Genomic DNA, 15,870 nt, shown 5'->3' on the forward strand with positions numbered 1-15,870 from the left:
CCTTTTGTTTGTACTTTGTGGTTTTGATCTGTTCTGATCTTAGTTGAGTTTAGTTATTTTTTGTCCTCTGGACTGTTTTTGGCTTTCATTAAAACTCACCTTTGTTTAAACGTTACTTTGGTCTGCATTTGGGTCCTATTTCCGTACTGCATATGACAGTTTGCAAAACTAAAAGCCAAAAAACTGCTTTACACTCAATTTGCACTTTTGTAACACACAATTTGCAAATGTATAAATATAATCCACTTCACAGCACTCTTTTTGCTGAACTGTAAACACAACTCACTGCTTTACACACAATTTCCAAATGATCAACACACTCCTAGTAAAACTATACACATTTATGGCTGGTATTTACACTATTTTACCAACTGTCTGGCTACACTGTCACATGTGAGAACTGTTTTACATCATTAGCTCACTTTGCAATCAGCATGAGCACTGTGAATAAGCCACAGGTAAGCTTCAGTGTGGAGAACAATGGAGGGAGAAGGAAACTGAGAAGAGTGAGAATTAGAGGAGGAGGACGAAGACTAGGAGGTGAATTTAGAGGAAGAGGACGAGGAGGTGAAGAGGAAGGAGGAAGGGTAAGAAGAAATAGAATTACTGATGTCATCGGAGCTACAATAGTGGATCATGTGATCAAACTTGGATTGACCCTGAGGGAAGCTGGACAACGGGTTCAGCCTGAGCCGCTACACTGTAGCAAGCATCATAAGGACATATTGATGAGAATGGGTTAGTACAGTTCCCTCACTCTAAGTTTTGTAGGTGTACCATACTCTAATGAGAAAAACAACAATACTGTACATGTAAAACTGAAACTGTTACTCCACAGAATTACTAGACATCCAGCATCTGGAAGGAGGCATGCGAGGATATGGACCAGGCATCATGTCAGGCCTGGATATGGCACTCCAGGAGACATTTTCCCCGGTACCTTGGACTAGAAGACATTGCATGCATGTGATGTTGATGAAATTGTATGTTTTCTTGTGTTTGTTTTGATGTGTGTGAATAAACATTCATACTTTAAATTTGAATCCCTGTGTGTTCATAGAACTATTTATGACAAAAGTTTGACCTCACATGGACAGACCTTGTGCACAGAGAAAGCAAAAGCCAGATGTGTTTTCAGTTAATACCATCAGTGTGTAGTTGGCACATTGTGTGCTTAGTAATATGATGGTTTGTGTTAACTGTGTGGTACAAAAATACCATTTTTACAAAGGTTTGAAGAGTTAAGCAAGATGTATTGGCTTTTGCAAGAGATCTACAATGTTTTGCTGATTTGGTGTAAGGTTTTTTTATTTGTGTGTAGAGTTTTGCACAAATAGCCAATAGTTACAGAAATGTGCTTAAGCAACCTGTTCCTCTAAATTCACCTCCTAGTCTTTGTCCTCCTCCTCCTCTTCCTCCTGCTTCCTCATGTCCTCATCCTCCTCTAATTCTCACTCTTCTCAGTCTTCTCCCTCCATTGTTCTCCACACTGAAGCTTACCTGTGGCTTATTTACAGAGCTCATGCTGATTGCAAAGTGAGCTAATGATCTAAAACAGTTCTCACAAGTGACAGTGTAGCCAGACAGTTGGCAAAATAGTGTAAATACCAGCCATAAATGTGTGTAGTTTTACTAGGAGTGTGTTGATCATTTGGAAGTTGTGTGTAAAGCAGTGAGTTGTGTTTACAGTTCAGCAAAAAGATGCTGTGAAGTGGATTATATTTATGCAATTGCAAATTGTGTGTTACAAAAGTGCAAACTGAGTGTAAAGCAGCTTTTTTGCTTTTAGTTTTGCAAACTCAGTGAGTGATTTTGCTATAACTATTAATAGTTTTAGAAATTGTGCTATAAGAATCATTGATAGTGTTTAAGCATTCAGAAAAAACTGTAATGAGTCAAAAGCAGGCTCTGCACGTTATGAAATGAGACTGTGCTGCTAATTTACGCCTGTCAATCAGCTGTAACTTTGAATGAAGATGTATGTGTGCAGGTATGTTGGCTCCGAGTGGTGAAACGGTGATCAAGAAAACACAATCTGATCTGAAAACTTTAATAACGAAATCAAAAAAATCAAAGGATTTGAGTCAGTCTTGAAGCATGTTAAATACTTGGATAAAAATGCACAATGGAATTGATCAATTTCTGTAGCTTTACAATAGCTGCAGACTTGTTTTAAGTCAAGGTTAATAACAACACAAATTGAACCAAATCAAAAGGAAACCTATCAGCGAGTGAGATCGTATGTATGTAGAGAAGGCTGAGACTCCAGTACAAAGGATAAATAAAAATACATGTAAATACATTTAATAACTTTTAAAAAATATGTATTATCAGTTAATGCAGGAACATGTAGTGGGGATTACACTAACCTACTGAACTATTTGTTTACTATTTGTCTGTATTATCTATTTGTAAGAATATGTTGTGTACATCACATAGGAACTACATTGTTTCTGGGTGATGCTGCCATGTAATTTACCTGACATGTACTTAACTAAATTTAGGTTAACAGTTTATTTGAACTACTGTTACTACAGAAAATAATCTTAAGTGAAAAATAAATGCCCGTTAATGTAATTTCCCAAATTGGACTTAAATCAAACTGATTTGTGAAACAGAACTACAGCTTAAAGGCCTTTGTAAGTCTACTCATAGGAGAAGGAAATATGGGCTGCTGTACGAATTGTAAAACAGATTATGTATGTTAATACCTCCTGTCAGGGTTTGTGAGTGAGAGCGGACACAGATGCAGGATGCAGAGCAGTTCTAAGTTCCAAAAACAGTCCTTTATTTAAAGGCCAGGAGGGCAAAACAATACAAAACTAAAAATCACACTTGTCGTGGTCAAAAGGTAAAGTACAAAATAACTAACTGAAAATCACACTACACGTGGCAAAACCAGAAAAGCAAAACTAGGCAAAACTAGGAAACTTAGCGAGGGTTCAAGGCAGGGTTCAAAAACATAACATAAACAAAGAAACTACCTGGAGCGAAGCATGGCATGGCATGGCAAGGACGAGACATGGAGTGACACAAAGCCCACACAGACGAGACGAACTAGCAAGGACAAAGGGGAAGACACAGACTATATACAAGGGGACCAGGGAAGACAACGAGGCACAGGTGACACACATGAGGGCAGGGCTGGTAATCAACCAGGAGGGAAAACAGGAAGCAAAACTCAAGACAATACACAGGGAGGACAGGACTACCAAAGTAAAACAGGAAACACAAAACAAGACTAGACAACTAGAAACACAAAACAAGACTAGACAACTAGAAACACAAAACAAGACAAGACTAGACAACTAGAAACACAAAACAAGACTAGACAACTAGAAACACAAAACAAGACTAGACAACTAGAAACACAAAACAAGACTAGACAACTAGACAACTAGAAACACAAAACACAAACCCAAGGAAACAAAACACCAGAACTACAGGAAAATAACAACAACTAAACACAGATTAAACTAAAAACCCAAAACAAGGAAAACAAAACCATAAATAAACACCAGGTCATGACACCTCCAGCAGCATAATAAACCATAGTTAACTATTGTGGTTTACTGCACACTAACACCTGCACACTAATATTTAAGGCGGATCTGACTGAGAAACTGGGTAATCTCAGTGCAGTGCTGTACCAACAAGGACTTGAGAAGTGAACAGTCCAGCACGATGAATCCGATGTTAAATACAGTCTCTTCCTGTTGAACATTGTTGGTTATCTCTGTGTACCTACAGAGCAGCAAATGAGGCAGACAAAGCTTAGGAAATCTTGGTATGCACATCTGGAGCATGTTTTTTTGCAGTCATGCATTACAGGGTGATAATTAGAGTACTGGGTGTAAAAAATTTACAATACATTTTGCATTGTATTTACTTTAGATCATGTTCATTTTTACCTGCATATAGCTGCATCAAGAGAAGATACTGACAGGTCCTGTTCAAAGTTGAACTTCCAGATGTCCCTGTATTGGTCCCATGTCTTCACACAGTCCTGCAAGAGGTTGGCATTGGCAGCCATCCCTGCAGAAACAGCTTCCTGAATATTTCTTATCTCTTCATTTTGCTCTGAGGGATAAGAGAAGACCAGGGTGACACCAGATAAAAGGCACCAAATGACACATATAGTCGCATATACATACTGTTTATGCAGAATGTAAAAAATGTTCAAACCTATGTTGACGTGTATCGGATTTAGCTGAGAGCCTTCTGTGAGGCGTTCAATGTCTGAGATGATGCTGATGAGCTGGGGCAAAATGTTTAGAATCTGTTCAAGCTTTGCGAGACTTGGAGAGAACTCCACCTGTCAAACCACCACAGACATACACTCAATTTTCTTGTATTTCTTTGACTTTTAAAGAGCTGTAAAAACAAGGCTACATGGCAACATTGAGCTCTAGTTGCAGATGAATAAAAGCCTCTTAAAGACAGCCTAAAGTGTGCCTGAAAAATGAGTACAGTATACAATGAACATGTTAAAGTGAAACCAAATCATTATCACATGGACCTTTGGTTCAGTTTGGGGAGATGCCTGACGCGGTTCTACGAAGACTTTGAGCAAGGGATTGGGTGATGTCTTGCTATCCCCATTGATGGCTCTAGATAGCTTCTTCATGGATTTCTTGATGTTACGTCTAAGAGCTTCCTCTACCACGTGGTCCACCTTCTCTGTGAAGGCCACCCAGGCTTCCTGGACCTGAAATGCCATGAAAAACCTTGTAAAGTACCCATTCTTGTAAAAGCATCACTATTATGCTATTACTTTACAAGTAAACCACTCCTTAAATTACACATGCATATACATGGTGGAACCCTACCACTACTAAGTGAATGACATGTACCTCAGTTCCATCAGTATTGAAAATTCTGTTGAGGTGGGTCAGGATATCAGCAATAGCGTGGTGTGCAGACTGGATTATTTTGAGTTGGCTCTGCTGGTGAACTTTCTGGTCGTCCTCAAACTCCAAGTTCCTACAATACAATGAGGTAAATCAAATCAAATGAAAAAATGTACTGTATGGGTATAAAATCAATGCTTGAAGGTCATCATTAGGGTCCGAGCAAGAAACGTGCCAGAGCCCGATTGAAATGCAATTTTTTTAATTAATATTAACATTTTGCACTCCCCACACTTTTGCAAACTCCTCTTAGGGGAATTGCTTGATAGGGCTGAAAATTGGTGCACTTGCACTTAAGGGGTTAGGGACCAAAAGTTATCAAAAACGCAGCACTTTGTCATGCCGTCTGGCTGTGGCACTGCCACAAAGTTTACCCTTCACCAACTCACAAGAAATAGATGTTTTTCTGGCTGTATCGTATTGCTACAGTCACTGCGCCACCTACTGGCTGGAGGACCTGTCTTTTCTATCCTCTTTTCTATATGTGTGTTTTGGTGTACTCTTCTGCCCTGCAGACCACAGCTAGTGCCAGTACAGGGGGAGAGAGGATGTGGGACGATAGGGGAGGCGGCGGCTGTGAGTCGCTGCTTGCAGCTTTAATTACATTTGTAGTTACCTGTACACAGTGTTTTCATCCAGTCTAACCAGCAGTGCTTCACTAATCTGGTGGAAGAGGTTGCATATGGAAACATATGACTCTTTGTAATCATCTACTATCACCTGGAGCTAGAGTGATTATTGGAAAGGAGAGATGACAAGAGGAACTGCTCAGTAATTATAATCCATTGATGATTATCTTTAAACTGTTTTTGTAATGACATGTTACAACCTTGTCAACATGAGGGAGGGAGTCACAGACAAACGCAGTGGAAGCTGCTTTGGACAACCACGTGAGGCTGGTTAGACCTGGCTGAATCTTCTCATCAATGAAACGAAGTTTATCCCTAAACAGGCTCAGCTCGTTTGGGGACAGCATTCCGATGATCCTGATGTGTACCCAAACGGAGATAAAAAAAACATTAGATAAAAGCATTTTGAGTTCAATGTGTGATTACAAGAATCAAGAATGAAGAATCTTTATTGTCACTATGCAGGGTACAATGAAATTTTGTTTAGCAGCTCTTGGCTTAGGCACACAGTTGGACACATAAAATAAAAAGAGGCATGCTTAAAATATACCTACATAAATATAAAATAGAATAAGAATAAAAAGAGTAAAACTAACAGTGCAAATTAAATGTTTAAAGTGACCAGTATGAATATATTGTACAAGAAGCAGTGTATTAATGGTTTAAAGTGCACAGTGTCTGTGTACAGAGGTTTATTACTCAGTCTTTGGGTGGGTGGGATGTGTATGGGATAGTGGAGTGATGGATTTCACAGCTCTGGGGAAGAAGCTGTGTCTCAGTCTGTTGGTGTGAGTTCTGATGCTCCTGTACCTCTTTCCAGAGGGAAGAGGTACAAATGGTACAATGCAAACATATACAGTATGTGCGTGCGTGTGTGTGACCTGTTATAATTCCTGATCAGCATCACGACCCTATCCCTGAGGAGTTTGAGATCATCCTTCTCCTGGTATATGTCAGACACAATCTGGGGGATCTCAAATTTTAGTCGTTTCCAGTGGCAGATTTCAGAGAACATCTCCAGCAGGTTTCTGGAAAAGAACACACAAGGAGATTTTACAGTCGTAGTGTGAAACTTTGTGTCTTTTGTGTAATTTGTGTGTACTTTTGTTAGACCCACTTGTCAAAGTTGATGTCCAGCTGGTTCGACCCGTCTGCGTAGCGCACCATGAGTGGCTGCTCCAGGCTCTTTAAGTGCTGTCCGTCCAATTTCTGGCTCCACTCACTGAAGCTCTTCCTGACTAGCTCATCTAAAACCTGGATTGTCTGGCTACAGGAGGAAACTACTGCTTTGCGTGTGTTAGAGTCAGGCATGAAGTAAGCCTTTTGGAGCACCTAAAGTGGGATAAAGAGGACAAAAGGGAGAAAATCCAGGAAAGAATAAAAGGATGTAGTGAAGTAACCATCACACACAAAAAAAAAGCAGGTTTGATATGTATAGTGTTATGCACTCACCTCCATGGGTGTCTCTAAACGATGTTTGAGGCCCATCAGCTTGTAGACATGTGCTGATATCTTGGGCATATGGAGAGAAGAAGAACTTGTGTTCTTGTTAAGGATATTGTTAACCATTTTGAGCTCCTTGTTAAAAATGTTGTACACCTCCTCTGCCTTTTCATCTGTGACGCGCTTAATGGCCTGTGATTGAGAAGATTGTATGTATGAATTGTGTGAGTGCAAGAGAAGGCAAACATGGGACAGACTATAAACAATGCATCTAGCCTAAAAGTGCGGTTACTTTTGCCTATTTGTTCTAAGTAATAGAATTTTAAATAAATTAAGTTGAAGTAACTAATGACAAATCTAATGTATAGACTGTGAATGATACCTCACGAGCAGACACAGGCCTGAAAATGTCCAGAAGCCGGACTCCTTCCTCGAATAAGTACACTGTCTTAAATACTGAATTGATCAAGTTCTGCATCATCATTTCCAGATTCTTTACCAGTGCGCAAAATCTGTGTACACAAAAAACACTTCAGAAGCACATTAAAACAGGAGTGCACACGAACACACATTATAGATATTTAGATATTATGCATGCGCACAAGTGAGTGCTTTCTTTGGAAAATGTCTCTGTCTAAAGGGAAGCACCTTCTGATGTGGCCAATTCTTACACATACCCATAAAACACATTTTGGGAATTCGGTAGTACATTAAATATTTTCCTGCTAAAATATTTAGTCTTAAGAATAAAAAGCATTAGATCAACCTGCTGAATTCACTGCACCATGTGTTATCAGTGACATCAAAGATGGCTTTATCAACAGAGCACAGGTTCTGCAGGCCATGATGAAATGTATCTTCCAGTGTCTGGAGGGTGCCGGTGAACTCTTCCCCTTGGAGACCACCAAAGCATGGCAGGGATGTCTGCTCTCCATCCTCCCAACGGGCAAATTGATGCTGACAGTCACACACCTGAGAGGGGACGAGAAAATAATAATAAATCAAAATATGTTCCAGGGATTTACAATATATTCAAAAAGAAGCCTAGTCAACTTGGGCCATTTGGTCATGTCAGCTATGTCCGCCGACATAACATGCAGATGCTACTGTGTTTACCTCAAGCAGGTCAGTGAGCCTCTGAATGAAAGCATCAATCACCACGAAAAACCTTGTTTCATCCAGATCCCAGCCTTTAGGGGAATACCTGAAATAAAGAACAGACATGTAGCATTACAAATAAACTCAGCTGTGTACTCTGTACAGATGAAAACTCTCCTACTTGGAGTGCAGCTGTGAAGCCTGCAGATAAATTTCCTTCCAGGACGTGCAGCACTGCAAACAGTCAGCGAGGACTTGTTTGCTGGATAACACGTGGCCCTTAAAAATCTTGTCCAGGGAGATGCTTTGGGAGCACAGGTAGATGATTTGATTGCTTATCTGCAGAAAACAAACACAAAAAGTTGGTGGGTTGGTTACATGTGGTGTGGATGTATTTAACATATATATTCACATACCTGCCGAAAGAGGCCGGTGATCCTCTCACTGCTGTTGTAGTGGATGGAGTTGTTCCAGATAATACGAATAAGATTGACAATGTTCGGCAGCTTGGAAGCAACTTGGCTTGGTTTGAGTTGGGCTAGCTCTTTGCAGGGCTCCTTCAGTATGGACAGAAAGGTCAGGTTTGACTTGGCCTGCAGACAGCACTCCTGGACACCACACACAGAAGGAAAATATGATATGATATCAAATTCCTACATTAGAAATTACAGAATAACTTTCTACATAACAAATTGCTGAACAGAATAAATAAGAAATACTCAGGAGACATTACATGTATAGTACTGTTGTAAGAAAATGATTGTTTTGTGTTACATACCTGAATTTTGTTGGCTACTTCGCAAAAGCGATGTACATACAGAGAGGAAGCAAGCTGCAGGATATTCTGGATGTGTCTGACCTCTGACTTTTCTAGCTGCTGGGTGATGTCCAACAGCTTGGCGTAGCGCCTCTCCCAGAAGTCAATCTCTGGCAGCGGACCACAATTGTCCATCATTGTCACTATTTCTTGTTCATTCAGTAGCTCCTTGATCTGGTCCATCCAGTGAATCATAACAGCTATAATGTGATAAAAAATGAGTGAGTGGTGGAAAAAAACACAGACAAGGACTGTGTATTGAACAAAGAGTCACAAACATAAATGGTTTCTCAAGCTTACTCTCAATTCTCTGTACCAGACTCTTGTCTTTGCAGGCTTCCTCAGGACTGCACTGTAGGGCTTCAGATGGGATATACACAACAAACATCTCATCTGTAAAAAAAAATCTTTCAATTATGACACTGCAACACATCATCAGAAATGTGAACTCCAATTTCCTGATTTAAATACCTGTAATACTGAAAAGGTAGCAGTGCATCTCTTCGGTGTTGGCAATGGAGTTCATGAACTGCAACAGACTCTGGATGGCATTGCCATGCACACAGCCAAATTGGAGGGCCTCATAAAACGTCTCCACTGTGATTACAGCTCCTGGCTTGCGGATAAAATAGGACAGCTTCTCTACTTCTTCCTGTAAGGCAAACATTTATATACAATGGTGAAATAAAAGAGAAAAATCTACAGAAATACTATAAATAAATAATCTGATTTGTTCATAATAAGAAATCAGTTGAGAGTAGAGAAGAAAGTAAAATACTGTACCAATGATGGCATGGAGTACACCACACGAAGCCCGACAGAGGTATCATTGTAGATTATCATGGTTCTGATGGAGGTGTCCATAATAAATGTATCCAATGCCTTCTCATTCTCCTCTGTCCAGTATTCATTGGGTACACCAGGTGCAAAACAGATAAACAACTTCCAGTGGATGGGCAGACAAAAGAAAAAGAAAGGAGAGGGCAAATGGAAAATCTGTGAACCAAGGATACTTTGCAAAATTGAAACTAAAACTAAATATTTTGCTAAGCAAGTAGTAGAGAGTATAATACTCAACACTGACACACATTTGACACATTGTGCGTCTGAACACCTCCCATGTATGCACTGAACTGAACCTTCAGTGCACCTATTGCCAACATATTAGGATGTGCAAGACTTTTCTGCACTTTCATTTTGTATTAAAGTAAATATAACAGGTAGGTCTGTTAGCTTAGACGGTAACTTTGTCAAAAAGACAGCTATTTATTCTGCCTTAATTTTTTAGGGGAAATATATATCCATGTTAAGTTAAAATTCTGTAGTATGAGGTAAAGTTACAGAATGTGGATCCACTATCCATCTTTACCTGACGAATGGCTTTATTATAATCCTCTTCCTGTTCTTTCGAAGCCCCCACCTCCAAATTTACTCCTTCCGCCATGGCTATGGAAACATGTGAATGCACACAGAGACAAAAACATAATTACTAGTGATGTGCAAATGAAGCAAACAGATTTGAATTTAAAAGTTTAAGTAATGATTCATTGCCGTTTTTTACGTTAACAGAGCATATCTCAGCATTGTTACTAAGACCTTGGCCATTTAGCTTACACTGCTTTTATTGACTCTTACATTTAAAGCTCACTTATATTTACTAATAAACAACTCGTGTTTTCATCTACATTAACGTACGCCATAGATGTAGCCTAGCTAACAAAATAGCATTTAGCATTAGCCAGTTTGCAAACTTTTAGCATCGTTATTTTCTTTACCTTTCGGGTAACGGTCCTCCCGCGGTGCAACGTAACGTAATTCTAACTCTACAGGTTCACAGTGACAGCTATGCGCAAATAAAACTTTTATGACACGCCGTTCTTAAAATTTCCCGTTAATTCCGTTAAACCTGTGTGCCTGTCCCAATGGGGAGGTTTGGTCGCCTGGGAAACCAGGCGCAGAGAGGGCGTGAAAACGAGCTCGTTCATGTTACATGCGTGCTCACGTTGCATTTTTAAAGACAAGATTTTCTGCGAACTGCAAAGATTTAGAATACAAACGAATGTTAAGAGTCATGCGTCTATGCTTTTTGCCATACACACAACCACACTTTGTGTTGATGTAGCCAAAGAATGGTGGAAAAAAATGTTTGCTGTAGCCTTGTTACCTAATATGCTGGACGATAACAAATCTAATCTAAAATAATCTAAAATAAAATAATATGTGGCTAAATCTGTACAACCTTGGTGAAGTCCTTTATTTTAAATTGTCCCAGGTCGCCCCCTAGTGGCAAAATGGCAAATTACTGTTACATTAGGGGAAGACAGAAAAAGGGACAATTATATTTTCAGTCACGTGAGCTGCAAAATATTTAATTGTCAGCTATTTTAGTATTTATATTAATTTGTGTACACCTTTAATATGTGTTAACCAATAAGTTCTGAAGTCAATTACAGCGTATTTAATTAAAACAAGTTTGGAATGACTTTTATGCAGGTAGTGCAACACAGACATATAACCACCAAACATGCAGACAATCTTCGCAGAGATGCAGCCGGCAAGCCAAAATCCTGTCTGTCAGCTCATAACTAATGACAGGTTGCCATGCCAAGGAGGGGCAGAGCAGAGAGGGATAAATAAAGAAAAGAGGGGAGCTATGACAGGCTGTATGAATCAGACAGAAGATCTACAGCAGGGGTGTCCAAACTACGGCCCGCGGTCGGATTTTCTATGGCCCGCCAGCCAAACTAATACAATCATAAATCATACAAAGTCAACAGGCAATTCTTATTTTTGTTTTCAACTCATTGTGTAACGTTTGCATCATCACTCTCTGAGCAGAACATTCTCTCTCTCTCTGTCTGCATCGTGGTGCGTCACGCGGTGCTGCAGGGCCTGGTTGTTGGTTCCAGCTACGCAGAGGGCTCGGAAGGTGCACAACACCGGTTCAGCACTTCGACACAATTCACTGCGAGACTAAACACTTCTGCAGACAGCCTGCTATCAGAGAGCGTCTGTACAAGTGAAGTTCTCCAAAACTACGGAGCCCCTCTGTGACATGGTCAAAAAGAAAAGAAATAAATTGTCGCCAGGAATTATGTATAACGTGCGCACGAAATATTGTTATTATTAGTTGTAGTATAGTAGCCCTATTAGAATTCATGGACCGGGCGCATGGGAGCAGGCTGCCCGGCCAGAGAGCAGCCTCCCCGTGCAGCATTGAGCGTCCCTCTCTGGGGAACGTGCCGGAGTACAGGGGGGCTCCAGGAGCGCAGGGGAGTGGAGCGGAGCGTCCCTCTCCCTGTCCATCGTGTCGCTCCCTGCTGCCCGGTGCGGGCAGGAGCGGGCAGCAGGGAGCGATGCTGGAGCCATTAGAGAAGTTAAAGCGAAACGATGGAGAGGGAGAGGGACGCTCATTGCTCCCTGCTGCCCGGGGAGGCTGCGTCCTGGCCGGCAGCCTGCTCGGGCCTTTTTAGCGGCGGCTGGATAAAAGCAACTCTCCAGAAATGCGAACATGTGTAAACCATGAATTAGTTTGTGTCGTGTGAGCAGACTGTCTGTGATAAACTGTGATGTTTTACTGGAGCAGCAGAGCAGTCCGTCTTTGCTTGTTAACGTTCTCTGCTGTTAAACTGTCAGCTGTACAGTGAGACGCGGCACTTCTCTCAAAAAGACTCCGTCATTCAGTACGCATCTGTCGTAGGGCACGTCATCACGTTTTTACGTCTCGTTGCCATGCACTGCAAACCTGTGTAAACATTAACCCTCATGCATTGTTCGCAAACACTACCCTAATGTGTTGTTCGGGGACAAAAACGTCCCCTAACTTTAACGGTTTTAAAAATATATTAGATAAATATTTTTTTGAATTTTTTTTGCATAGACCTTTTAATTAACTTCAGTTCTAATCAACAGTAGTGAAAAAATCATTTTCCCCCAGGATTTTAACCCTTTAATCACCAATTTTATGAGGGGTGGTGCTGAAAATTGAAAAAAAAAAACACAAAATGGCTCATTTTTAATAGAAAAGGTGAATGTGGACTGGATTCTTTTGAACCTTTATTACAGTCTTGGTCATGTCAAACATCAGTAAAAAAATTGACTTGATTGCATTATTAGTTTTTGCACAGCACTGGATTTTCTTTTTTTCTCCCTAATGTGTTGTTCGGGGACAAAAACGTCCCCTAACTTTAACGGTTTTAAAAATATATTAGATAAATATTTTTTTGAAATTTTTTTGCATAGACCTTTTAATTAACTTCAGTTCTAATCAACAGTAGTGAAAAAATCATTTTCCCCCAGGATTTTAACCCTTTAATCACCAATTTTATAAGGGGTGGTGCTGAAAATTGAAAAAAAAACACACAAAATGGCTCATTTTTAATAGAAAAGGTGAATGTGGACTGGATTCTTTTTAACCTTTATTATAGTCTTGGTCATGTCAAACATCAGTAAAAAAATTGACTTTATTGCATTATTAGTTTTTGCACAGCACTGGATTTTCTTTTTTTCTCCCATTTTGTCCCATAGACTTACATTATAAACACACTTTTTTTGACTGCACAGCCATGGCACTACATAATCATGCATTCTTGATTGTTGGTGGTTTACCCTGTTGGTAGGAGGTAAAATTTGTGATTTTTACAGTTAACAACTTAATTACCATATTAACCCTTTACCTGCAGGCCTGTGCTCATGTAGTGTAGTTTCTGGCTTGTATATGGAGTTATAGGGAGTATTTTAGCACATAATTGTGTGTCTACACACTGTGTGTGTATGTTAGAGAGGAAGAGAGCCATTTGCACACTGATCTTGTTGTCTGTGAGTACACACAACCACAGAGTCTTCATAGTAAACAAAAACAAAGAAAGTGTTGCTATGCACGTGTGGCCCTTTGATGTCTACAGGTGCAGACTAAACAAAACAAAAAGGCAAGTGGTCTTACATGTGACCTTGTGGTCATTTGATGGTGAGAAGAGCAGAAAGCAACATGAAGAGAGGATTCACTTGTGCACAATCTCTGGAAATGATTGTGCAGCCTGGCTCTATGAAGGGCCAGGCTGTGAAGCTGTGAAGGCTGCACAAGTAGATCCGTCACTTGTTCACAAGCGAATCCTTCATTCGTTCACAAGTGAATCCTTCACTCATGCACAGGTGAATCCTCTCTTCATGCTGCTTGCTGCTCTTGTCACCATTAAATGACCAGGAGGATGCATGCAAGTCCACTAGTGTTTTTGTTTTGTTTAGTCTGAACCTCTCAGCATCAAAGGGCCCGGCACTTACTTTTAGGGCTGCAACAAATTTACTTTACTTTACTTTACTAAACTACTTTTAATACTAATTTTAGTAGGGGACTAAACTGTAGATTAGATTTGGTTAGTCAATGATTATTTATTATGTTATCAAGTTATCTATCTATGGTGTCTATTTAGTAACATGCACATGTACGTATGGTCGTGTGGAGCGCAACACACCATGGAAAAGGGGCACTTAGACCTCACTTAGACTAATTCAGTGATCTCAACTGAGACACTAACCTAAAAGTAAAGTCACTCTACTGGAGGACGTGTTTTCCGAAAGCTAAAAAAAAAAAAAAAAACAGCTATTTTACCCATCCACAACTTCAGACGCCAGAACTCCTGGATGTTTTCATTTTACATGCTTATGCATTGCCGTTGTACGTCTGAATTAGGTACACTTCACTTACTTAGTAACTTTATTTTCCTGACTTTCCTTCCCTGACAGTGTGCAAATGGCTCTCTTCCTCTCTAACATACACACACAGTGTGTAGACACACAATTATGTGCTAAAATACTCCCTATAACTCCATATACTTAAGCCAGAAACTACAGTACATGAGCACAGGCCTGCAGGTAAAGGGTTAATATGGTAATTAAGTTGTTAACTGTAAAAATCACAAATGTTACCTCCTACCAACAGGGTAAACCACCAACAATCAAGAATGCATGATTATTTAGTGCCATGGCTGTGCAGTCAAAAAAAGTGTGTTTATAATGTAAGTCTATGGGACAAAATGGGAGAAAAAAAGAAAATCCAGTGCTGTGCAAAAACTAATAATGCAATAAAGTCAATTTTTTTACTGATGTTTGACATGACCAAGACTATAATAAAGGTTAAAAAGAATCCAGTCCACATTCACCTTTTCTATTAAAAATGAGCCATTTTGTGTGTTTTTTTTTCAATTTTCAGCACCACCCCTTATAAAATTGGTGATTAAAGGGTTAAAATCCTGGGGGAAAATGATTTTTTCACTACTGTTGATTAGAACTGAAGTTAATTAAAAGGTCTATGCAAAAAAATTTCAAAAAAATATTTATCTAATATATTTTTAAAACCGTTAAAGTTAGGGGACGTTTTTGTCCCCGAACAACACATTAGGGGGTAAAATTTGCCCACAGTGTACCGTTGACCTATGAAAAATTTTAAAATCATATTAACAAAATTTATGTAAAATTAAGCTTATTGAGGAAAAATGATTCAATTTGTCCACATATTGACAAAGTTATGGCCAAAATAAACAGAAAAATTTCTCTCAGAGGACAAAAATGTCCCGAACAACGCATGAGGGTTAAATTACCAGACCCTTTGAGATCAGCACTAAATGACTCCAACTTCGTCTACCTGACATTTTACTGATGTCTGCTGCTCCTAAACCAGACCTGCCACATATGATCAGATCTCACCTGCACAGTAGAGTCAATAACTTTTAAATGTACGCTGTAAATTCAGATAACATTTTCTGATCTGTTCATCTGAAGCATTCATCTGAATGCTACGATCTTGGAAAAAAACTGGAAAGCCGCTAGAGAGCACCATCACTGTGTGTGTGTTTGTGTATGATTGGAACAAAAAATGCACTCCTGCACAGACACACAACACAGAATGATGGATAAATACGTACACACAAAGGCAGTCAGTGCATCGGTTTGTCACTTGCTGAGCTTTTGAAGCAGC

At 39.8% G+C, this 15,870-nt stretch overlaps 1 protein-coding gene across 1 annotated transcript; it reads right to left on the reverse strand.

The window, feature by feature from the left end:
- Positions 1 to 3,593: 3,593 nt before the first annotated feature.
- LOC114441114 (dynein heavy chain 2, axonemal-like) lies at positions 3,594 to 9,740 on the reverse strand. The gene is made up of 19 exons (XM_028413897.1): positions 9,681 to 9,740; positions 9,369 to 9,549; positions 9,198 to 9,290; positions 8,859 to 9,097; positions 8,497 to 8,688; positions 8,262 to 8,419; positions 8,099 to 8,186; positions 7,749 to 7,954; positions 7,365 to 7,494; positions 6,992 to 7,174; positions 6,657 to 6,871; positions 6,421 to 6,567; positions 5,740 to 5,896; positions 5,527 to 5,636; positions 4,854 to 4,983; positions 4,520 to 4,708; positions 4,186 to 4,315; positions 3,912 to 4,080; positions 3,594 to 3,744 (listed from the first exon to the last, which is right to left on the reverse strand). Exons 1-19 carry the CDS (start codon positions 9,738 to 9,740, stop codon positions 3,594 to 3,596), a joined length of 2,928 nt encoding a protein of 975 aa, XP_028269698.1.
- Positions 9,741 to 15,870: the final 6,130 nt, after the last annotated feature.

Source organism: Parambassis ranga, chromosome 9, assembly GCF_900634625.1.
Source record: "Parambassis ranga chromosome 9, fParRan2.1, whole genome shotgun sequence".
Lineage (NCBI taxonomy): Eukaryota > Metazoa > Chordata > Actinopteri > Ambassidae > Parambassis > Parambassis ranga.